This window comes from Onychomys torridus, chromosome 2, assembly GCF_903995425.1.
Source record: "Onychomys torridus chromosome 2, mOncTor1.1, whole genome shotgun sequence".
Taxonomy (NCBI): Eukaryota; Metazoa; Chordata; class Mammalia; order Rodentia; family Cricetidae; genus Onychomys; species Onychomys torridus.
Window position 1 is genome coordinate 67,588,017 of NC_050444.1, and position 26,014 is coordinate 67,614,030.

Genomic DNA, 26,014 nt, shown 5'->3' on the forward strand with positions numbered 1-26,014 from the left:
CACAGAGGCAAGGAGCTGCTCTATATCCCACTTCATCAGTTTAATACCAGTTAAAATGGTGAGATGCCACTGCACACCTCTCAGAATGGCCAACCCAGAGCACTGGCACCACCAAACACCAGTGAGGATGTGGAGTCAGAACAATGCCACTGTTGCTGTAGGAATGCACAGTGCCACCGTCACACTGGAAGACATTTTCCCATAAAACTAAACACAATCCTACCGTGTGACCCAGCAGTCAACTCCTTGGTCTTTACTCAGTGGTGTTGAAAATATTATGTCCACATAAAAAAAAAATCTACATATGGTGTTTATGGTTGAATTACTCTTAATTGCCCAAACTTGGAAGCAACCAAGATATCCTTCAGTAAGAAGTGGTAAATTGTGGCATAGCCAGACAATGGAATATTAGTACTGAACAGAAGGTGGTTACCAAACCAAGAAAAGATATGGGGGAATTGACTACATGCCAACACAGAGACGTGATATTTTAGAGCAGTGACAATATTTTATGCACTTGCTTAGCATGAACAAGACCCTGGATTCAGTGCCCAGCACTGTCAGGAAAACGGGACTTGTGTGATGTTAGAACCAAAGCTGTATGCTGATGCAGCTTTGCTTAAACGCAGAATGTGCATCAGTGGGTTACACTCTAGTAGTCTCTGGGCTTTGGGTGAAGATGAGTCAGGGTCAGATCATCGAGTATAGTAATATCACTCTATGGAGGGGGCAGTGGATGAGGTGGAGGCTATGCAAGTGTGTGGGATGGAGACACACAGGTGGTCAGCTTTGTATGTTACTTTCTGTTTTTCTGAGAACTTAAAACTGCTGCAAAACAATAGAACCTTTATGAAAAACCAAACAAAATGAAGCGTGGCACATGAAGGCTAAGTTCCACGGCTGTGTCCCTGGGAATGGCAGCATCAGGGTCCATGGACATCCCTTCACCCAGTTAAATGCTCTGAGCTTGAGGCACTTCCCAGGCAACTGCCCCAGCTCATTTGCCTCACAGAAGGAGACAGACTCAGACAGCATGAGTGATTTGTCTGAGGTAGCTTTGCTGGTCATTTGTGTCATGTGGAGAGGTTGTCTTAGCAGTCACGAGAGGCTGGGGGTGGGGCTAATTACAGATGGGCACAAATGAGAGCTTGGAGTGATAGGCGCAGAACGGTGTAAGTTTGTTAAAGTAACTGACACACGCTAGCAATGGAGACTGTCTAGCTGGAAAGCTACAGCCCAACAAAGCTGCCAAATTGGACTTTCCAATTTAAGGGATCTAAATTTTAGGTTGGACTTAAAAAAAAAAGTGTTTCTATGATCTCAGCACTTGGAGGATAGAGGCCAAAGCTGCACAGTGAGACCCTATGTCCAAAACCCAACCCAACTCACCAACCAAAACAAAACAGGGGTGGGAAGGTGGCTAGGTCAGTCAAGTGCTTCCTGTGCAAGCATGAGGACCTGAGTTCAGATCTCAGCACCCATGTGGAACATCAGGTGCAGTGGCATGTACTTGCAATCCCTCTGCAGGGAGATGGAGACAAGTCGACCCCTGGGCTGGTTGCCTGCCAACCCAGCTGAACCTGTAAGCTCTGGGTTCAGTGAGAGACCCTGCCTCAAAAAACAAGGTGGAGAGTGATTGAAGGAGACACCTGACATCGACCTCTGGCTTCTGAATGCACACATGTGCACATACATACACATGAATACATATACATGGAGGGAAGGGAGGAAAGAGAATTCCCTTGATGATTGCAATGAGCAGCAAGAACTAAGCCAGTTCAGGAAGCCCGAGAGCTGATAACCCTGAGGCTACATCATTGAGCATGGGGTCTGGCACACAGTGGCTACATTGTCATTCTTTGAGTGAATAGACATATGTTCCCAGAGCTTGCCTCTTGAATTCCTGGGACAGTGAATGACCCCTGGATGAGCACCCCCTATATGGGGCTCTTTCAATTTCATTTTGCTGTCTGTACCACTGTCTCCCAGAGCCACATCTTCTCTTAGACAGGGAAACCCCACCTCTGTAAGTTGAAGCAAGCCTGTGGAGCCACAGCATTGCCCACAAAGCCAGGCTTACAGACGGGTCTGCCTGGTATTGAGTCATTTCTCTTCTGGCTTTACAGTTTCTAATCTAGAGAGGACATGGATTTAAGTCTTTCTAGCCACAAATCCTTTGTTGTCTCAGCTGCATTTCTAGATCTGACACACTTGGGAGTCAGCTCAGAAGGGCACTTCCTGAGGACTCACAGCCTGTAAAGTTGGACCTAAAGATTCACTTGTCTGAGCCAGATCTAGGCAACATTGCCTGGGGGCCATTAAGCACCAGCCTTGACTCATGGGGACTGTTGCATAGCTATTTCCTCTGAGATAAAGCATTCCATTTTGGAGGAAAGCTTCTTAAGATGCAGGATATCCTAAAAGGAGGTAGAACATTTCATCCTACATGGAAGCTCTTTAAGAACAGAAAGCAAACAACTCAAAGGCTTCAGGAAGTCCCTAAAATCGAACAGACTCACTAGACTTTTCCTTCCTCAGGCTTATATATGAAGTACAGACTGCTGAATGATGACCAGCAGACCTGCCTAGAAGAGGCTCAGGCCAACTGAGCTGCTTGGAGAAGACGCTCTGATTTGTTAAGCTGTATATGCTCCAGGTTTCCAGCCTCTGTGAGCCGTCATTCATGTTGTGGTGGACTTTGGTGATCACAGCAGTCTTTGAGTATTTCTGCTCCTGTAGGTAACCCCTCATCTATAACCTTATAAGTAACCCAAGTACACTCATTGGTACTCCACCAACTGGGCTCTGGTGGTATCCTCTCTCTGTCATTGGTTTCCTATCTGGGGTAAGTAGATCTTTGTTCAAATCTCCCCAGGTGTATTTTCACACAATAGGAACTATGGGCTTGCAGGAGCAGCTGCTGCCATGGCTGGGATGGCCCTCAGACTCTACTTGGTTCATAGTGCCAGTACCACAGTAATGAATTCTGGGATTATGCCCACCCCTCCAACCTCAGGCTGACTTACCCTTTAGGTCCCTTCCTTCCATTGCATCTATCTGGAACAGAAGTGGTTGATGCCGCCAATTGTCTGGTTCTGTAAAAGGAATCCACTTTCCTCTGTACTCCTGAGAAGCTGTTAGCCCCTGGCCAGGGTCCAGCAGCTGCACTCCAGTGGTGGAGCCCAGACGCCTGGCGAGGATGCCAAGGTTCTCAGGCAGAGAGGAGTCAGCTGGGCTGAGAGTTTTAATCAAGAAGGGTCCTTGCCAGCAATGTCACTGAGCTACACCCTGTGCTCTGGAAAGGAGTCTTCCCACTGCTATGCCAAGACCCCAGCAGACAGCCCTGACACAGCTGTGTGGGGACAGGGATATTGCACCAAACAGCCAGTACCTGATCTCATGGAGGACAGTGTCATAGAAAAAACAATGACCAGCAACTGGAACACCAGGCAAAGCCATCTGCCCCTCTTCCAGTCTCCGGTTCCTCATCTACAATATGGGAACCATCACCTTCCCCTATAGGGCAGGCTCCTTAGGAGGGAGGCGGGAGAGCCAATAATGTGATGATGGCATTGGAAGGTAGCTTGGCCAGGAGAGAGCTTAGAGATCATCAAAGCACTCAATGGGACAGCCAGGCTGATCATTAGCACTCTTTTGACCAAGCTCCATGAGTTTTAGACCCCAAAGGCTCTCTACCAGCAGTTCCCCCATGACTCCAGGAAGCTATGGCTGCAAAGGAAATGATGTCTGAACTAGGGTTCAGGATTTTATAATTCAGTCCTCTTCTCTTCTCTTCTCTTCTCTTCTCTTCTCTTCTCTTCTCTTCTCTTCTCTTCTCTCCTCTCCTCTCCTCTCCTCTCCTCTCTTCCTCCCTCCCTCCCTCCCTTCCTTTTTAAAACGGGTCTCACATACTCTAGGCAAACCTTGATTTTGCTGTGTAGCAGGGCATGACTTTAAACCACTGGTGTCATTGTCTCTGCCTTTCTGGTGCTGGGATTACAGGTGTGTATGACCCAGTTTATGTGGAATAAACTGGGGTGGAATCCAGGGCTTCATGAATGCTAGGCAAGCACTGTACCAACTGAGCTACCCTCCTGGCTCCAGTCCCGGTTTGTCTTTGAACAATCTTTTGTGACTTGGAGATACTTTGAAACTTTGAACATTGGCCTTCCCTGCTGTGGGCCTCAGTTCCCCTTCTACAAAATAAAGAGATTGGGGGAAGTATCTCTAAGGACTTTTTAGGCTCTCACAGCCAAAGATGCTATTTGAGCAGGCACCCCTTGAATCGCTGCAGGACTTAGCCCTGTCACAGTTCCACAAAGGACTCTGCCAGCAATAGCCTCTTCAGGGTTTGGCAGTGAGTGGTTCCCACTGGAGGTCAAGGTCCCTTTGGTCCTCACTGAGGGGCTTGCCTGGGAACTCACGCCTGGCTGGGATCACCGCCCAACACTTCCATTCCCAAGCACTTCCAACTCCTTTCTGTGCCTGGCTTTACAGTTCACAGTGCCAGTTCACACACAGGGGGAGGGATCTGGGGTAGGGGTTGTCCTTATTTTGCAGGGGGGGCGGTCAGGAACTACAGCTCAGAGCTGTGAGGGGGGCCTTTCCAGGTTCTCACAGGCAACCATCAAATGGTTGCTGAATGGAGATAGAGCTTCGGAAAGGGATTTGTGGAATCTGCTGAATCCAAGCTTGTGACTCCCAGCCCTGCTCCTTTCAAGCCCTGCTAGAACTCAGGATACAGCTCATGTGGAGGTTTGCCTGCTCACTGGACTCTCATGTGTAACCCTCTGTGACCTGTGGCCCATAGGGTGCCTCTCTGGGGCTTCTAAGTCTCCCTGGATGACTTGATCAGGATACTAGGAGGCAGAGGAAATGAGGGAAAGAAAAGGGACAGACCACACACTGCACCGAGGGCCATCACCCACTGCTGATGAGGAGGTGCACATATGGGAATCTTCAAACATCCTGAAAGTGGATTCTAGTCAGTTTTAATAACCTATAACTTCACTTTTAGAAAAACGATGTCAACGTTCACACATAGGCCTGAGGTAGAGGCTGTGAGGTACAAGGCTGTGAACACCGCCAGTGCTCTGGTTCCATGAGCTACAATGCACCCATCTGAGTGCACACACCACCCTATTAAACAGGAGTTCAATCAAGGTCTCCAGGACCCACTGCAGAGCAAATGAAAGGCGAAATTATTCATCTGTGGTGTGAAGTCATTTGGGTTTAAATGTGTATGTGGAGATGAGTTCTAGAAGGCTGAATTCTAAACCAAAAGGGATGTGGGAGAGAAAGTCGGAACAGGAGTTAAGAGTAAAGAAAGGGAGCAGAGATCGGGGAGAGGGAGGACGAGAGAGGATAACGGTGTGAGACAGACCAAGGGGACAGTTTGGGAGAAGAAGGTGAGGGAAGGAGGGACAGGTAGGTTACTGGAGCTAGATACAATGACGCATATTCATGGAAATGTCATCGTGAAAGCCTCTGAAAATGTGAGCCAGGAGTACCTCGGAGAAGCGCTGCACATCCTGCGTGAGTGTGCCCACGCGCCGCCACCGGAAGTGCTTCAGCAGCTTCAGGATGGCCGGGTTCACCGCGTTGTCAGAGGGCACCGTCCGGAAGAAATATGGGTATTTCTTCTTATCCGCAAGAACAGGCGTGGTGGCGGCGAAGGAAAGCTGAGAGAAACGAGAGAGGACACTTTTTAAAATTGGGACCTTGCACCCAGACCTTCCTGGCGGGCATTTCGCACTTGGGACAAAGAGGTTTCACTGAGTTATGTGCATTGCGCGAGCCTTTGTGTAGGTGTGTACGTGGGTGCAGGTGCCTGAGGATGCCAGAAGAGGGCGACAGATGCCCCGGAGCTCAAGTTACAGGCAGATGTGAGCTAGAAACTAAACTCTGGCCCTCGGGTAGAGCAATCTTGAAGAGACGATAAAAAGAGTGTAAGCTATGGAGAAGGGGTTGGCTGGACCAGCGAGCTACACCTCCCCAGAGAAATGAAACCATTAACACTGTGATCTGTTCCATTCCAGAACTTTCTCTGCAAACAGGGTTTTTGTTTTGTTTTGTTTTTGTCTTTTATTAGGCCATTCTCTATACACAAATGAACTGTTTCCTCATTTAAGCAAGGAAACTTCCAGTCTGAAATTCTTCACATTTTATTGTCGGCATCCTTGTCTGGCATGTTAACAGGCTAGCTTTTTGAGTCATCTTTAATTTAGGGACACTAACACTGTTGAATTTGCCCTGCTGTTTGCCACATCTGTTATCATTGTCACACGGGCATCTGGGTGCAGAGCATTTTACTCTCCATTTCAGGGTATTTCCATGAGACAGCCTGTGATGTTTTCAGGTAAAGACCTGGACAAGTGGCATGGTTGGTAGAATGCTTGACTAGCTTGTATGAAGCCATGGCTTCTATCCCCAGGGAAGCATAATGGCAGTGTGCCTGTAATCCCAGCACTCAGGAGGTGGAGGATCAGAAATTCAAGTTTATCCTCTGCTACTCTGACGCCAGCTTGGGCTCCATGAGATTCTGCTTCAAAAATAATAAACAAACAAATAAATGCTGCAAATCTTTTAATATCTTCATGTTTAAATAACCTGAAAATATTCTACCCACTTTGCATATCCGCTAGTCAGAGACAATTCAAGGTCCGGTCTCACCGCATTCTTGTCTACAGAGAATACACACCATTTTCCTATGTAATTTTATAATGAGCTATCACAGAAATGGGATCCTGTTACACTCGTGGTTACATATACTGTTGAGCCTTTTTCCATGGGTGGCTCCTAAGAAGCGGGTCCTATTTTAGGAAGTGCTTTTGCATGCCTTCATCGCTGAGTGGGACTCTGCTGCTTTTTAGTTGCATTTAAAGAAGACATTGAAAATGCATAGCCTTCAAACTTGGCCTGTCATGGCTGCTGAAAACCTCATGTTGTCTGTCCTTACACATGGTACTTTAATTTACACCCGGTAGTCAGATCCGGCCACCCTTCCCTTTATCATTTTTTCACTCTCTTTTAAGTGCCAGTAAGTTGTTAGATTGGATTTTAATTATCTGTCCAGCTTAAATGTCACCACTTGCTAACACTCCCTCTGATCTCTGCTCTTCTTCCCCCAGCCTCATCCACAGAAGGTAGCTTCGACCTTTTTGATCCTTGCAGTGAGATGGTGGGAAAACAGCATCTGGCTGCACTTCTCATTTGCATTTATCTCCCGGGGACCGAGGCTGCGTCTCCCCCAAGGTCGGAGAGCGATCTGCAGTTCCTCTCTGGACGGAAATGACTCTTATCCTTTGTCCCTTTTCCAATTTTACTCTTACCCTTCCTTGACGGTTGGTTAAAAAAAAAGTGATCTTTTATATTAAGGCAGTGATTGAGGTCCCTAGTTTTCCAGTTATTAATAGTTTGGACTTTGTCTTTTGCTGTCACTCATAGTCTTTTCCCACATAGAAATGGTTTTGGGGGCCAGGGAGACAGATGGTTTAGTGTGTAGAGGAGCTTGCCACCAAGCTTGACAACGTTCAATCCCTAGGACCACATGGTAGAAGAGAATCAGGCTTCCACATACGTGCTCCTGCATGGGCTTGTGCACACATACACACACACACACACACACACACACACACACTCATAATGCCCCCCCAAAAGTACTAAAGCAATTTTAAAGAAAATAATGTTTGACCCATGGTTGAGATTCTCTTTATTCCCGTTTGCTTTGTCAGATTTTGTGTGATATTTAGAAAGGTCGCTCCTACTCTGGGGTTCTGAAAGAATTCATCTATGGCTGTTCTGTTCCTTCTTTTTTTTTCTCCTTTTGTTTCATTGAATCTTTGACACAGAGAGGAGGGCTGAAGCTAGCTTGCCTGCTGCTGAGAGCTTCCTCTGGACCTTCATGTGCCACAACAGTAGCACTAATTCTGATACACATGAGCCCCAGGTCAGCACCCCAAGGGACAACAGCCAGGACCCTTGAGCTGTGGATGTAAAGTCTTTACTGCTACTTTTACCAACTCTCCCTAGGGCTCCAGGGCAGGCAGTGAAGATCTGTCCTTCTCCTTGGTCTGGATCAGAGGGTATATGGCTGCTCCCTAAGGCCCCTGGATGTCCTACATCGACTCTGCAGCATCCACAGACTCTATCCATTGGAGCTGACCATGCGAGAATCTAATGGTCTCATGTGGGGTTAGACAGCATCTGAGAAACCAACTTCTAAGGTCTCTGTAGTGGTTGAATGGGAATGGCCCCCATAGGCTCATAGATTTCAATGCCTGCTCACCAGGGAGTGGTTCTACTAGGAGGCATGGTCTTGTGGGAGCAGGTGTGTCACTGGGGGTGGGCTTTGATGTTTCAGAAGCTCAAGCCAGGCCCAGTGTCTCTCTCTTCCTGCTGCCTGAGGATCCAGATGTGGAACTCTCAGCTACCTCTCCACACCATGTCTGCCTGTGTGCCACCATACTTCCCTCCATGATGACAATGGACTAAACCTCTGAACTGTAAAGCCAGCCCCAATTAAATGCTTTCCTTTATAAGAGTTGCCATAGTCATGGTGTCTCTTCACAGCACCAAGAACCCTAACTAAGTCTTCAAAGATGCCCCAAGATTGATAAGGGTAAAGGAGGTATGGCTATTTTTAAAATTGTAGGGATACTCAGGACCAGAGGGAAGACTCTGCATAGAATGGAATTCCAGTTAGACACATGGAAGCTTCTTTACACCTCGGGCTGCCCACACTGGAAAGCTTCGCATCAGAAGAAGTGAGATCCCTGTATTGGGAGGTATACACATGGAGGCTGGACTGTGCAGTGTGAACAGAGGGAACCCTTGCCCGTGAACCCTTCCAAACACTGCAGGGAAGAGTTGCATGGGTATTTCAGTACATACAGACACTCACATTCTTTTACCTGGAAAAAAAAAAAGACTGTGACTCTTATCAGATTCACAAAGAATGCCATACAATCCAAACAATGTCTGTACACCTGCTTGCAAGTGACACATTGACACATGGGTCCCACAGGGAACACAAGAAACAGCAGCTGTGTCCAGTCTTATCCAATATAGTATTCCCAACTTTTCTCTTAAGATTAGAACCCCATGGTAAGCCTCCTCCTCTCACCGGTTAAGAAGCTATTAGGGAAATCTGGGAGTGACTACCTCAGAACCTAGGACATTATGTATGCCCACCACATCCCTCAGATGCTTATCTAATACACGTTTTCTGATGTGATCTCTGATTTGTGCTCTGGTTGATGCTTTACCGTTAGTGTCCCATTAGTTCCAGGCCCACAATTAATTGTTGCTCGAATAACCTCATATGTTTGCCCTGTAGGTAATTACCGTGGTTACTGTTCAGTGAATAAATGGTCCATTGTGTTTACAATGGTCTTGGAGTACAATATATGCCCCAGGTCTAAATCATGTTGGGTGCAAAATATTAACTGGAGCTGGCATTTTCTGCACCATTTGAGATAATACACACTTTGATTGGATTGCATTACTGTTTCATGGGCTCTAGTCTCCTGAACTTTCTTCCAGGGGAAGGCTGAAGGTGTCTCATAGTACCACGGAATTTCAGAAATGAGAAATCACCTCTTTGGTTACTTATCCTAGTTGTGCACTGAGCAACTTGGTTCACATCAACTAAATCAGACTCTCTGGGCAGAGAGGCCAAGAGGTAGCAGTGTTTAAAAACTTGCTGTTCTTTTGAGGGGGGCACAGGTTGCTGCTGGAGAGACAGCTCAGCAGTTAAGAGCACTTGTTGCTCTTGCAGAGGACCTAGGATTGGATTCCCAGCACCCACATGGCAGCTCATAACTATCTGTAATTCCAGTTCCAGAGATCTTCTGACCTCCACATGTGCTGTACGCACATGGTGCACACACATATGTGCTGGCAACACACCGATACACATAAAATAAATCTTAAAAAAAAAAACAAAAAAAACAACAAAAAAAAACAGTTCAGGGAAAGAAGATGCCCAGAGAGGGCTGAGAACCCCTGACAGGCCCGGGACCATGGCCCTGAATAAGTAGATTGCTAATCAGAAATGGTGCAATCTGAGACATCCATCAAAGTCAAGTAAAGATGGAAGCAGAACTTGAACTCAGGTCTAAAGGACTCTCAATACCAGTGCTTATTCTTGGCTTGATGCTGCCCACCTGCTGCTAGGTGATTCCCAGGCCTTCCCCAGCATCTGGCAATAACCCGGCTTCCAGCATTAACACCCTAACTTGAAAGCCTACACTTCTGGGCCTCCTGCCTTATTCCTCTCAACCAAATTAGTTTCTGAACAGACTGTGATGGAAGTTTCCAGATAATCCCGAACCGCAGACGTACTGAAGAGAGGATTTTAAATTTTAATTCATGGTTTTGTTTCATCTAGTTTCATTGCAATTGTTTTGAGAATTTGGACCATGCAGTACCTGCTTTGGGGATGTGTTGAGATCTGGTTTGGTGGCCTTTTATAGAATCGACTTTTGTAAAAGTTCCACAGAGGCTGGAAAAATGATTCAATCTTTAGATGTAAGCTACAGAATTCTTTATTAGACTCCTAATGAATAATAGATACTACCAACCTAATTATGTTACTATTGTATGCTTCGTGGATTTGTTTACTTGATCTTCAAGGCTGAGAGGCTTGTTAGGTTACTTCCATTGTCTCCCTCCACCTCCTAGCATTTCAACAGGTTTGGCTTTTGTTGTCTTTGATTCTATGTTGTTTTGAGCGTAAACGTTCATCACAATTGTATCTTTATTTTTCAGCCATGCATATCCTTGCCTAGTGTGAACAGCAGGTACTTAATAGATATTCACAGACTGCACCAAGAACTGAAATATTTATGAAGGCAAAATAAACCTCTGTCATTTACTGCTTCTTGTGCTGTATCTTGCTTGATAGGTATAGCATTGCCCTTATTAACTTATTGCTCATATTTGCCTATCATAGCTTTGAGCCTCCTTGTATTTATACTCTGTTGAGATTATTAGATAGAGATAGATAAATAGAGATGATAGATATAGAGAGATGATAGATGATAGAGAGATAGAAGATAGATAGATAGATAGATAGATAGATAGACAGATAGATGCTTCTGGGAAGAACCACATGGCTAGATGCTTAAACATATATATTTATTACTGTAATAAGCACTTGATCTCACATTTCTTGCCTCATTGGCTCTCTTGCTCTTTGTATGTTTCCCATGGCTCCCTTTAGAGTATAGCTTTTTTTCCAATGCGTTCTGGTTGCATAAATTTATCTTGCTCCAAATGTCATCCTGAAGGAACACCTTTTGATATCCTGAAGAAAGAAAGGGGCTGTAAACTTGCTTAGCTGGCCTGGCCCTCTGCTGCCTTGACATAAGGCTAAACAGCTGAGTATAAAATTCTCGGGCTACGACTTCTCTTTGAAAGTGCAGCATGATGCAGAGAAGGAACCTGGGGCAAACCTGATCACTCTTCATTTGTAGGTACCTGGTTTTCTTTGCCTGTATGCCTGAAAGATTGTTTTTCTTTGTTCGTGGAATTTAAAAAACTTGCCAGCATACACCTGGGTGTGGCATTCTCAGTTTTGTCTGGGATATAAGAAACACTTTAATTTATACATTCAAGTCTTCCAACTCAAAACATGTAAATATAGGAAAAATACACTGTATTTTAAATACTTTACATTGTATATAATATCGTCTATTTATTATTTAGATACTGGGGTTTTGTGCATTATATTATGTACGTTATATATGTGTATATGTAATATATGTCACATGTTTGCCTCTTATATAATATCCACCTACATCCTTGTCTCTCCTCTGGATACCTGGTCCTTTGCACCATTTTTTTATTTTCTAAATCCTTACCTGTTCTATTTTCTCTTCTGATTTCAATCCTTGTTCCTTGTCCTCTGAGTGGTAGAACACCTCATTTTATCCTGTCTGTATTTTGTTTGTTTGTGAGACAGGGTAAACTAGCCTTGAATTCCTGATCCTCTCACCCCAGCCTCCCAAGTGCCAATGGGCTTATTGCATGGTCTTATTTCAGTGTTTGTATATATTAACTTTTGTTTTTTCTGGTAATATGGCTGTATCATCCACAGTCCTCCCAGGGGGGCATAGGGTCTCATCGACACAACCCAGCCCATGTCTGGCATTTTCTGACTTCCTGATTTGTCTTAATATTTCAGAGGATGCCGAACTCTGCAGCATGCTGTCCACCCTGGACCTCGGCGTGAAGCTTTATAGACCAACACATTTTTATATTGTTATTGATATTTCTAGTTTCCTATCAGTCTTTTTATGGTCATATTCCTTTGTTCCCCACTCTCACTTCAGACTTTCTATTTGGGGAGATTGTGCTGGGTATGAGAATTCTCGTGTATTTTGAGTTTGACTGTGGATGGCAAGAAGCATTCTGAAGCAGTCATTTTCAGAACTAGACTCTTCTCTGCTTCCTCTGGCTCTTTCTGAAATACTTTTCCAGAGGGTTTTTTGGTGTCCACCCTAAAGCAAGGCCATACTTTCCACATTCAGCTTTTGGGAGAGACAGTACACTGGAGTTCCTGGCTAGTTGCTGTCTATTTACATTTTACCTGGGAATATTCCTTAGGAAGCTGAAGGGTAAGGATTTGACCAGTTTTTGGTGTCTAATTGGTGTTTACCTTATACTGGTCTACACCAGCAAGGTGACATCATTGTCTGCCCTCCAAATATAATTTTCTATTACTCTGGGTCAACATAGGATGTTAAGTTCCCATCATGCACTGCTGCAAGACTTTCTGACCATGAAAATCTCACTTCCCAGAAGGCAATGCACTTCTGGTCCCCTCTCTCCAGCACTTTTCTAGGAATTTATTATCCTTTTAATTTAGAAAGACATGTGAGAATGAAGATAAAAGGTCATTTGGTTGCTCTGGTGATGGGTAGCTTGAGTTAGAGACACCATTTTCCAATTTCATGACCATGTAAGTGGGGGGTCTCTTCCTCAGACCATAGGGAATAGAGGAAACTTCTGCTGATCTTCCGGGCAATTGTTACTTTATGAGGCAAGGTTTAGTGATGCTTTCTAATATCCAGAAAGGCAACAAGTCCTGAAGTCTGGTGTGTTTGTGTGTATGTGGGTGTGTATTTGCATATGTAAATCTGTATATGTGTGTGTGTGTGTGTGTGTGTGTGTGTGTGTATGTCTATGTGTGTATCTATGTCTATCTGTATGCATGTGTACATGAATGTGTCTTTGTGTATATGTATATATTTTTATGTATGTATACGTGTCTGTATGTATATGTGTATATGTATGTCTCTGTGTGTATTTGTGTTTGTATGTATATGTGTCTCTGTGTGCCCTTTCCCATGTCTTGATAGTTTCAAAGGAAAGGTGGAAAGTTCTCTGCTGGGATCGGCTTGTCAAATGCAGCCTCTCATCCCTTGCACCTCTTCCTAGCTCTTTACCTCAGTGTCTACCTGGCTGGAGCGATGGCAGACCCTCCCAGAATCTCAGCATCATTGCCTCAGTTTACACAATTGTGTGCCATACCTTGAAGCCAGGGCAAAGGCAAGTCTTCAGCCTGTGTGACCCAGCTGCTTCTTTCCAGAGCCCACACTAAGCTGTGAGTGTAGACACTACAGTGTCCCCACCTTCTGTACCAAGTGCTCCCCAGTTGTTTAGCCAGCTGGTCCTCAGGATGACCGCACAAGGTGGGCACTGTGGTTACTCTCTCTACTCTCAGAGGCTGGGAAATGGAGCTAGAGGTTCAGAATCTGCCAAGAAACAGATCTGTGGTCCTCAGCAGCTGAAGGGTTTGGGGTGAAGACAGACTGGGGAGCCACTGCTCAGGGTGGAGGGTGTGCTTTGGAGGAGATTAGACTGTTCTAGTGTTAGATAGTGGTGTTGACTCAACAGCACCAAATGTACTTAATGACATTGCATTCTCTTTAAAGTATTAATATGGTGAGTTTATGCTATGTGTATTTTATCACAATAAATAAAGAAGAAAAAAACCTGCCCATGACTATGAAAGTTGTATGGAGAGGTATGGGGCCTGTGTTAGTTACTTGGCTCATTTCCAGAGGGGAGAAAAACCCAAAAAAAACAAACCAAAACAAAACAAAAACCCAACCAGGAAGGTTTTTTTTTTTTTTAAATAACTTTTTCTTCTTTTACATCTAATTATGTATTTGGGGAGGTACCATGGTATGGGTGTAGAGGTCAGAGGACAAACTATAAATTCCTGGGGTTGAACTCAGGTCATCAGGCTGGTGGGAAGCACATTATCTACTGGGTCATCTTGCTAGCTTTCAGTCCAGTCCATCATGGATCGGAAGAGTACAGCACTTCAGGTGTAGAAGCCCATTGTCCTCCTGGGCTGTTGTGAGGAGTGAGGCCAAGCTTGTGATGAGTTTGTCAGCACTGGGGGAGCCGGGGTCATCTTTGTGCAGGCTGGCTTTGATCCTCCCACTCTATACACCCACAGGCAACTCCATTCTCTAATGTGCTCAAGAGGAAAACTTGTTTGGCAGTGGATGGATTGCCCGAGATACCCACGTGTCACCACCCACTCGGGTGGCTGGTCGTGATGTGAGTCATCCAGGGCATTTTTGTAGACACATGCCTGACTTGGGGTCAGTAGGTTCGGATGCATCACCTGAGGTAGCAGGTGTTTTCCAAATGGTGATGCTGTAGCCCGTGTGATATGAACAGCACAAGGTCAGGAAGTGAGATGTGGAGCTGGTCTTCTGATGCCATGTCTGGTTCTCTTTCTGCAGCCCAGCCCAGAGCCTTGAACCCTGAGCAGAGGAAGGCAACGATCTAGGGCGTACTCCTTCCTAGAGATCTGGTGGAACTTGGAGGAGACAACATATTCTAGGGCTACTTGGAGGGGAGTTTATCTCTCAGACAAGACGTTCCCATGGTGGTGTGAATTGTTCTGGTAAGTTCTGGGGGATACACGCCCCGCCAGCAGAGCGGCACATGAAGGAGGCGGGGTGTTCTCTCTGATGGGAGCTGTGTGGCCATGGAGCACCTCTCAAGACTTTAGGGTCTGCACATGGAGCTGCTCATGCTCAGCAGTGAGGCCCCAAGTGGAGACAGAAGTGGAGAGTGAAAAACCCCAAGGACACACCAGAGACCAAGGACTGGCGTTCCTGGTCCCCGAAAGGAGGGAAGGGCGAATTGTCGGGTCTGTGAGGCTGCTGCCCTTCTCATTTCTGAAATGATGGGTTGGACCAGAGATTTCAAAGGTTCCCGGCAACCACAAACCTGTGTTTCTCCCTCCAACAGCCTAAGAAAATGATGGGGCTTGTGGTTTTGAGGGGGTGGGTGGTCTTTTGATCTGATTTAGCTAGACAATTGCCTTGTACCTCACTTCTCTGCGGATAAGTACATTTCCCAACCTCACTAACTTTATTAGATTCCAAGCCACCAATGAATTCTGAATGCAATTCCTATTTTTTTTTTTTTAACCTGGTCTGGGACTCCTGAACTGAGTTCTTCTGCAAAGATGAACCATCTCTAGGGGATGGGGTCAGCAGGGGTGGCCACAGTTGCTAAGAGCTTGGGAGGCAACTTGTGCCAGGTGGGAGGGCAGGAGGGATGATGGAGGCTTGTTCTTTTCTCTGCTAGGTTTAATCTTTTGCAGTGGGTTTGCTGACTGTGCCTGTAATTAAATGAGGGAGGTGTTTGTCATCGTGGGTCCCTTTCAGCCAAACTGAATGCAACACAACTTTCTCAGGAAGCTTCTGACAAAACAGTGTTTGTGGCTGGTGCCAGGACACATACAAAGACACCGGCCGTGTGCACTGGGAACTGAGGGCCACTTAGAGGCTGTGCCAGGCCACGGTTGCCCTCAAGCCCAGGGGCAAGGCTGTTTGGACACTATGTGCTTCAATTTCAATGTCCTGAGATTCATGTGGTGCAGGGTGGCTGCAAAGTGTCCCCAAGTTAATGAGGGAGAATGAATGTCTGGCATGATGGTGAATTCTGCTTGAAGCCAGGCTCCCACGGAGGCCTTTGGGGTGCTGTGCACAGGTATTAAATCCGAGTCAGTGACAGTCTGGGCTGGAGCCACCTGGGGAGCCACATTCCTCCTGCCTGCTAATGGGGTTGTGTTTTCATCACGCAGAAATGCCCAGCCATTCAGCATATGCCACTCACCCTCACAGCATTCTTCCTCATGTCTCACCCCACCCTGTGGGAACAACTGAAGGGAGCCAGAAAAGGCACCGTTGTCTGTTTCCTCTTGGAGAAACTGAGGCTTGAGGTGGGTCAGTGACTTGCCTGGGGACTGCAGTGAGAGAGTGCTGAGGCTGGGCATCATGTTCTGATGCTGTGACTCCTCAGAGGCATTGTATGCAGAACCCCTGTGAGGGAGCATGCGTGCAGGAAGCACCGGGCATGCTTTCTCATCGGAAGTGCAGAGCAGCCCTATGAGGTGGCTACTAGTGCGCACTGCAGATTTTGGATGAGGAGGCTGAGGTTCACAAAGGTTAAGTCACCTGCACATGGTCACACAGCAAACAATTAGCAGATTAGGGAGGGACTTAATTCCCCACCCAGTCCCATCTCACAGACTGCCATGCCACTTCCCAGGACCTGACAACATCCCCCCAAACATTTGCTTCTTCATAATTGTTGTGTGTTCGTGCATGCGTGCATGTACGTGTACACGTGCATGGGGGTGTGCATACATGTGCCCAGTATGTGGAGCGTCAGAGGCTACTATCAAATGTCTTTCCCGACTGCTTTCCTCACTTTTTGAGACAGGGCCTCTCACTGAACCTGGAGCTCACAGCTTAGGCTGTGCTGGCTGGTCAGCACACCCCAAGGAGGCTGTCTTCTTCCACACTGCTGCCTCTGGCCTGGGGTCACAGACACAGGCTTGGCAAGGCTTTCATATGGGTGCAGGAGATCGAGCTCAGGTCCTCACTCTTTGCATGGCAAGCTCTTAACTGACTGAATGCTCTCCCCACACTCTCTTTAGTCCAATTTTTATCTTCACCAATTTCACGGTCTAGGTGGAATTGACTCGGATACTCTGGTTCTATAGATGGCAAAACAGAACCTCAGAGCGTTCACTGATGTGGCCAGAGTCGCATGTCAGCAGGGGCTGGGGCAGGACTCCGCATTTTGTTCTTAGGATAGGTTCTTCCTCCAGCTTACCAGGGTACTTTGTAGGGAAGCACCTGCGTGGGAAATGAGGCCTCATGGGCAGATGAAAGAAGGGAATGAGATTTCCTTAGAAAATGTAGTAGAGCATCAATGCTTTGTCCATGTTTGAATCCCTCGCATGATCCAACTCAATGACAGGAAACAAAAATCATGTACTTTCTTGTCAGTGCTGGGAATTGAACTCAGGGCCTCATACTTATTAGGCAACTATTCTACCACTGAGCGACCTCCTCAGCTCTGCTTTTTTTTTTTTTTTTTTAAGAAAAAATTCCTTGAGTTGTTGGCTAAAGGGGCCCCATGGAAGCCTCCAAACAACCCATGCTATTGCCAAGGTTGTTAGTGGCTCTCCCCAAACTGCTGGTAAGGTCCGATGGCTGGAGCCATCACCTATATAACCCATTGAACATGGAGAAGTCGAGCTGGTGCCTAACTAGAGCCTTTACCCCTACTGACTAGTGCTCACAGTACTGAAGAGTACTCTGCAAGCTACAGAGGACCAAGGTAAACACCAACCCAGTCACAAACCCTTTGACCAACAACAGTGATCTGTCTGCAAGAGACACTGGTGTAATAGTGGCCAAAGCCTATTGGAGTAACCAGCCAGTACCTGATTGGATTTAAGGCCCACTTCAAGAGATGGAATCCATCTTTGATATTGCTTGGGTGACCAGGAACCTGAGACTAGAAAGGCAGGGTCCTAGGGGAAATCTAAATACTACAGAATAAAAGGCAGCAATACAGACTCTTAGCAACATTCTGCTCTACTCCTAGATCGGTGTCTTACTCAGCCATCAACAGAGAAGCTTCGTCATTAGTAGACGATACCCACAGCCAGACAATGCGCTGAAAGTGAGAGACCTTGGAACACTCAGTTCTAAATAGGATGTCTCTACCAAATCCCTTCCCTCAGGGCTCAGGGGACCCCATGGAGGAGGAGGCAGAAAAATTGTCAGAGCGAGAGGGGATAACATGCACCTAGGAAACAAGGACTTCCAAACACAGCAGGACTAAGGCAGCATGCACAGGGGCTGCCCAGGTCTAGGCCAGATGGGGTCCCAGTGCTAAGGGGAGATGTGGACACACACCCTCATTCCTAACCCAGAAGCTATCTCTAATTGATAACCACTCACAAAGGAAAAATTCATTTTCTCCAGTGGAGTCTCGCTAGGTTTACAGACAACTCTTACAGACAGACCCCATGCCCAGCAGTACATGGCCAACACAAAATGAACTCAGAGACATCCTTTTGAGGTTCCTTATCTCATAATGCTTTGTCTGGGCATTTTATTTATCTGTTTGTTTGTTTGTGTTCCCTTCCAGATGATTTCTTCTGTTAATTTGTTTCATTCTATTCCCATTTTAAAATTTTCATCTTATTTTATTTTATTATTATTTTTAGATGCCTGCTTGTATTCTAACTAGAGAAAGAGAGAAATAAAGGGTATGGATTTGGGTATGAAGGGAATTGGAGACGTTGGGGGTGGGGAAACTGTAATCAGGGTACATTGTACTTTGTAAATACACACACACACATATATATGTACATATATATGTACACACACACACACACACACACACACACACATATAGGGTTTTTTATTTTATTATTTTTTTTAGACAAGGGCTCTCCTTTGTAGCCCTGGCTGTCTTGAAACTCACTCTGTAGACTCGGCTGGCCTCTAACTGACAGAGATTCACCTGCTCTGCCTCCTGAGTGCTGGAATTAAAGGCGTGTGCCACCATTCCTGGACATTATAAGTACTTTAAAAATCTTTTACTAATGGTTCTGCCATGTAAGTGTCTGCCATGTAACATGAGGACCTGTGTTCAGATCCCCAGAACCTACACAGAAGACAGGCATGTCACACACAGCAGTAACCAGGATATACTGCCCAGACAGCTTAGCCAATTGGTGAGCTGTAGGTTCAGTGAGAGACCCTGTCTCAAAACATAAAGCAGAGAGAGACCGAGGAAGACATCCATTATCGAGCTCTGGCATCTATGGGCACCAGTACATAGATTTGAGTGCATGCACACACACACATGTGCACACACAGAGACTTTACTGTCAAATAGAAACTATACCAAGTGCATACAATATTTTAATAATAATAAGACCAATTGCTTGTCACCAGCTTTAAGAAATAGCTTTAATTTATTTATAGACAGTAAATAGCAAAATATTTTTTGCTCTTTAAGAACTGTCTTGCTATATGACATTCTGTGAATCTTAAAATTTCCTTCACTTTCCTCCACATTTCACCTTTGTTTTATGTAAATAAGATCAGAAAACAAGCACAGCTTTCTCCAATCCTTGTAAGTTTGTTTTAATAAAAAGAAAAGCCAGGACATGGGGAACAACAGAAGGGAGCCAGGGCTGGCCAGTGCGGTGGGAGGGCAGAGCTACGGGTTTCAGCTCCCACAGGCCGGGCCTGGGCCCTGCCTTCTCTGTCACATGCGGCTTGGGGCAAGTGACCTCACTTTTGAGGGCCTCTTAGAACAGGGCAGCACACTCCTCTGGCAAGGGTCACAACAACAGGAGCTGCAGCTGCAGCTGGCCACAGTAGATCCCACCTTCTAGACTTGAAGGTCCAAGGGTTAAGCTAGGAGAGTTAGACGCTCTGGAGTAAGGCCGCTGACCTTCCCCGTCTTCCTCACTAGGCAGAGACACCACTCTCAATCAGCCTTTCTAAAGCCTAGTCTCATGACGGATAAAAGGCTGGTTAATTACAAAAATAATAATGACTATATGGCTCTTCTAATTGTGTACAATTAGGATGCATGTCTTTAATTTCCTCTTAAACTTCTGGTAAAATGTTCTATTTCCCCTCACAGCCAACAAACTCAGGAAATTAACAAATTGCATTTGAAGCCTCTCGGCTCCCCCGACTCCGCTATGCTCCGCTCTTAGCCCACGACGTCATTAGGGGTAACTGAACTCTTGTGTGATCACAGCTGGGAAGCCAATACCTTTTAATTACCAGCTGCAGAAACTGGGCCTGCTGGTGTCCCTTCAGCACCTCTAACCAGTCAATAGGTTGAGGGTGCTGCGGCCTGAGCTCGATTCTCCCAAGAGGGGAGGATGCAGTGTTTCCAGTCTCTGAGAATGCACCTTGCCCTCTGGCTCTTTAGACAAGCTCCTACACATCTGAGGAGGCCCACTCACAGACACCTCCTCCAGGGAGTCCTCTCTGCTTTCCCAATGCCGCTCTTGCCCTTGCTGTAGGTGCTGTAGGAGCAGGGGTGGGCCGTCAGGCCCATATTTCTTTTTCTTTTCTTTTTTCGAGACAGGGTTTCTCTGTGTAGTTTTGTGCCTTTCCTGGAACTCGCTTTGTAGACCAGGCTGGCCTTGAACTCACAGAGTTCAAGTTCGCCTGCCTCTGCCTCCCAAGTGCTGGGATTACGGGTGTGCGCCACTACTGCCCGGCACAGGCCCATATTTCTTACGCCCTATGGGCTCTCGGAGGGTTTCCAGTGGAGGAGAGGAGAGGGAGGAAAAATACCTCTGTGCCTTCCATTGGACAGAAACTCACACGGAACGGAGCCAAGAAGTAAGGAAAGCCCTTCCCCTGAGAAGGGGCTGGGCCTGGATCATTGAGAGTTGGCTCAAAGCCCCCCTTTCTTATGGAGGAATAGTTCTGAGGAGGAGGAGACACACTAATCCATGAACCTTAGATGGCCTATAGGTCAGGGGTCAGAGGCCAGGGGTCATCAGGCACTTCACAGTTCAGGTTCCAGCAACACCTAGGCTCCCAAAGAAGGTACTGTCTAGAGTCCAATTTAGCCCTGTGAGCCCACAGGCAGGAAATGGAGTCTCTGAGAAGCTCCAGGCCTCAGAGGCCTGCTTCTTTCACTTCGGAGAGAGGGTGGTGGAATCAAGAGAAAGGACTCAGAGACACTTTCCATGAATGGGGAGGCATCTCCATGGGGCTGGGACTGGAGGTCTGGAGGGGCTGCACTGAGGCCTGCTGTGCCCACGGGCACCTCCGGGGCTCAGCCTCCACAGTGTGCCATCAGAGACCAGGCTCCACCCTAACTCTGCAGGGCTGAGATCAAGGTGGAGGTTGAAAGGGCAGGTGTTTCACAAGCAGAAGGAGGACAGGGCTCCGAGGCCCACAGGGCTGCCAGCGCCTGTCTGCCCGCTTCTACCGTGTCCGCCTGTCAGGCCTCTTTTCTCACCCTCTCGTGTGCATCTTCTACTTCCCAAAGGAGATGAGGTGCTCAGTCCCCTATGAAAAAGCTTCCAGAACAATGGTCCTCCCAAACTTCTAGGCCAGGCCAAGGGTGCCCCCAACCACATCCCATCAGGTAGGGCTTCACCACGTGACGGTGCAGTGCCGTGCATCCTTTCCACGTTGAAAGACCGCAGAATGGGACAAGCACACAAGTCATGATGTAAGAAACATTTTCCCCCCATCAAAGGTGGTTATCCTACCAAGAGCTGATATTCTATAAACTTCACTCATCTTGTGAAAATCCTGGATGTCTGCCCCTGGACACCCCTGAGACTTGACTCTGTGACACACCCTGAATTTGTGCAGATTATGAATTAGCCAGTCACATTAGATTATGAGGTGGCACTCTCACCAACAGGATGAGACACAGTCACTACCTGGGTTATAATAAGAACCAAGTGAACCCTCTGACCCAGTATCTTGGGTCACGGCATGGCCTTGCTGTGAAAAGAAATTGCCTTGCTGGGTTATCTTCACTTTGCTTGTGAGTTTCTTTGTACAACACCAAGAATATTCTTTTCCAACAATGATTAATCTTCAGAGACTTGTTGCTAAAGTGAATTCAGAGGGAGCAAATGTGTGTGTGTGTGTGTGTGTGTGTGTGTGTGTGTGTGTGTGCGCGCATGCGCGCGCGCGCATGTGCATGTGCATCCAAGAGCTGAAGCTAGAAACAATAAATACCCTTTTTAGAAGGTCTCATTCAAATCAGTGTGAAGAAGTAACTTTCAACAATAAAGGCGTCAAGAGAAAATCAAAATCTCACGAAGTACTCAGTACTTTGCCTGTGGTGGGAAGCAGTCAATAGATCACCAAGGACCATCTTCCAAGATGAGAGAGGGATCCCCCTAATCCACAGGAAAGAAGAACTAGTCAGTTGTATTGTAGGAACACCAATGACCAGGCACATCGCAGTTCCAGGTGAACCCCAGGTTCAGCTTTATGTGTTTATGGGTGTTTTCCCCTTTGATTGCTTTTATATTCTCAAGTGGGTAAATGATACGTTTTCCCATTCAAGGCATTGAAATAAAATAATGAATTAGCTTGACTGAAAATAATACACAAGTTAATAACCCAAGTGGCAAATTTTGGCAAAATTGAGAAACTGACTAGGGACAAAGCCTGGGAAACCCTAGGTTAGAGTCTCATGGAGGAATATGACTAGAACACAGGGACCCCAAGAATGAAAGCCTTCTACCCATCAAGTCTTAATGTGAAACTGAAGAATTACAGCAAGAACCTGACTTTTGCATAGACACTGGAAATGGGTGCTATAGAATGACCTAGAAGAGCAAGTGGGTCTCCCCAGAGAAAGACAGTGGCACAGAGAAATAACAGAAGTGGCCTAAGGAATAGGGCAGCCGATTTCAGCAATGTGTGGACATTCTTGTGCTAAGTAAACCCCTTATCTCAGTTCAAATCTAACTGGGAGTCCTCTGTTCTCTCTGCTAATCCTAAAAAAGCCTTCATGTCAAGCATACTAAGTCAGCTTGAGTCTAGGTAGTATCAGTAGTGGGCTGCTTGTCTGCTGAGGGAAAGAGGTTAAGGAAGTAAGGAGTGAGTATGCCAAGATCAACTAGTCATGTCTGCATTGGCACAGAAAGAGAAAACAATGCCATGGGCCCATTCATCTACATGATATCTTGGGCTTGTCCGAGTCTTTGTTTAATATTCTCGGGACTAGAAAGAACTTTCCCAGGTTCACCCCCAAGCTCATGGCTGGGCTGGGCTAAACCTATATTCATCTCCATGTGGCCTGCTAAAAAAATCAAAGCAGAATGCCACCCATGCCAGATTACATAATTTCAGATAATCATTGTCAAGCACGATTACCCACAGCATCAGCTAGAGTACACACAGCCAGGCTGAGCGCCACCTGATCCAATTCATCACAGTGACTGCACGAGAATGCCCTGAAATACAAGGATGGAAGCAAACCCACTTGCAGGAAGACTGTGTGGAAGATGTCACTGTGACAGTCACACACTAGGAGACGGGAGGCGCTATGGCTGGGGCTCTCCAAGGCTTGATGGAGACGAAAAACCAGAACCCATCCACAGTGCAAAGCAAGCTTTTCATTCAGTGTTCTGTGACATGAACAGAATGGAACTGAACTTGATGATTTTCTTCATCTTCCTGTTTGTTCCTCCCTGATTCTGGGTCCTGGTTTCCTTATTGTTCAAATGAGGAGCCCACATGGGATGGTTTTAATTTCAGATCCAAGACTTGATGATTTTATAATTAACTCTGTGTTTAATTTACAAAGCAAAGAGAAACTCTTTCTTTCGGCGAGAAAATGGAAATGGCTGGATGAGAGACGGCAGTGCCAGAAGGGCCTTCCACCAGCTAGCTCACAAAGACATTTATTTACCCTAATTGTTTTATATCCCCATTTAGATATTAGCCTTTTACTCTCTGCTCTTCTTAATCAAGTGCATTCATTAGTTTTCTCATCTGCTCAACCAAGCTTTATATTTTAGAGGAACTATAGATATGTTTTCTTTGACCCCAAAACCCTGCTTCTAGAAAGTACATTGGCCTAAGTGTACACATGGCCAGTGTTATTCCAAAAGCCTGGAGTCAGTCCACATGTCCGTTGGCAGGGCTTGACTGTGTGGGCTCTGGGGCAGCCACACTGAGAAGTGCTATGCATCTGTGGACGAATAAGGGATGCCACACTGGTAAGATAAATATTAACCTTTTTTTTTTTTTTTTTTTTAAAAATAAAAGGGTAGCTATAAGGATGACGCAGCATGGATGGAACCTGTGGAAGGGCCAGGAGCTCTCCATTGCGCCTTCCTGTGTGATTTTGACTCTGGAATCAGACAAGAGTTGTATGTTTGAAAAAGTAAAATTGTTCAACTAGAAGAAATGGATCAAGCCCTGGAATCTGCAAACACAAAAGAACAACCTGGAAGCAGGAGAGTGCTAACATGATCAAGACTTTCTGTCTGGCAGGCCGTATTGGTGTGCATGTCTCCACAGTCTCACCCACTCACACCTGCACACACATGTACACATGCTGTTTTCTGGTTCTGAATTAGCTTACAGGCACCTTGTTTCTAGAGTACAGAGTGATACTCTCTTAGACCACTGTAGTGTCTTTACCACACATGTGAAAGGATTGTTAAATTTGTTATTATTTAACACGTGACCCACATGTCAATTTCTTAAATTCCCTCTAACTTCCCTTCTCATTTTTAAAATCCAGGATCCAAGCTACATTCACGCTGTGTAGCTCACTGGTATTTTGCATGCTTATTTTAGTCTTTTTTTTTTTTCCTGTCTAGAACAGTCTCCTGTCTTTTCATGGATCCTGCTGTTTTCCATGACATCGATTGCTTTGATGAATACAGGCTGGGTGACCAGCGGAATGTCTCTCCTGCTCAGTTTAGACACTTTTATTATATTGTAAAGTTCTATCTTCAAGCTCAGCTCACTGGAAAAACCCCTGGGAGTAGTGAACCCCAGCAGCAAGGGTGAGCATGTCCAGGCTGCAGGAATTGGCTCTAAAATATCTTCCACTAGAAAGAATCAGGGCTGCTTGAAGAAATGAAATAATTTTTTTAAATTATAGAACTGCAAGACATCTATTGGGATGTGTGGCCAGAGGGCTTGCTTAGTAAGGCCCTGGGTGTTCTCTCTCTCCTCTCTGTACTTGTCTCTCTGTTTCTCTTTCTCTCTGTTTGTCTCCCTGTCCCTATCTCTCTGTTTCTGTCTGTCTGTCTGTCTGTCTGTCTGACTCTCTCTCACACACACACACAAACACACACACACACAGGGGAAGGTATGCATGCATGCACACACACATGGCATGCACACATACACATGCACACACAGAGGCATGCATACACACATGCATGCACACACACAAACACACATATGACATGCACACACAGAGGCATGCATGCACACACACATACAAACACATACACACATACACACGCATGTGTACACACACACAAGCATGCACGCACAGGAAGAAGAAAGGTGGGAAAAGCAGATTAGAGGAGACTCAAGTGTCAGAACAGGGCTCTGGCTCTGGAGTGGATCTTTGATTATCCTCTTCACCTATAAATAAATGCAGTGCAGACATTTTGGGGACAAGAGGAAAATCAGAATATAGCCCATCTATTATGTAATGTGACTGTGGCACTGAATTGTTTTGGTCGTGATGAGCCTATTATTATGTAAGAGGATACAACCACTCTTAGGGGATTCCTGGTACTGAATTGGGGTGAAACATGTCTTCAAACTGCTGTCCAGTTCATCCTCAAAAAATAAGTGGCTGTACGTGGATGAGTATGAGATGGGGAGCTGCAGTGGTGTGTGTGTGTGTGTGTGTGTGTGTGTGTGTGTGTGTAACACACTCCCGTGATAGATGTGAAAGGGGAAAAGGCAGGTGGACAAGATTGGCAAGTAGAAACAGCTGGGGAGTAGGGCGAATGGCATTTGATGCTCATTGTACTTTGGGGGGAGAGAATTTGGGAGAAATATAAGCAATGTAGCACTCTTGGTCCACAGTGAAAATGTCTGCCATAGATGAATTGTACACAATCACCACGCTTTTGATAAGCTACGAGTTCCTCAAGCTACTTACATGAAAGTGAGAGTCT

At 46.0% G+C, this 26,014-nt stretch overlaps 1 protein-coding gene across 1 annotated transcript in view; it reads right to left on the reverse strand.

Moving 5' to 3' along the window:
• The window catches only part of Gabbr2 (gamma-aminobutyric acid type B receptor subunit 2), a 353,724-nt gene that overhangs the window by 195,946 nt on the left and 131,764 nt on the right, over nt 1-26,014 (reverse strand). The window contains exon 3 of the mRNA XM_036177907.1: nt 5,511-5,681. Coding sequence (XP_036033800.1) covers nt 5,511-5,681 — 171 coding nt within the window. The remainder of the gene's footprint in view (nt 1-5,510; nt 5,682-26,014) is intronic.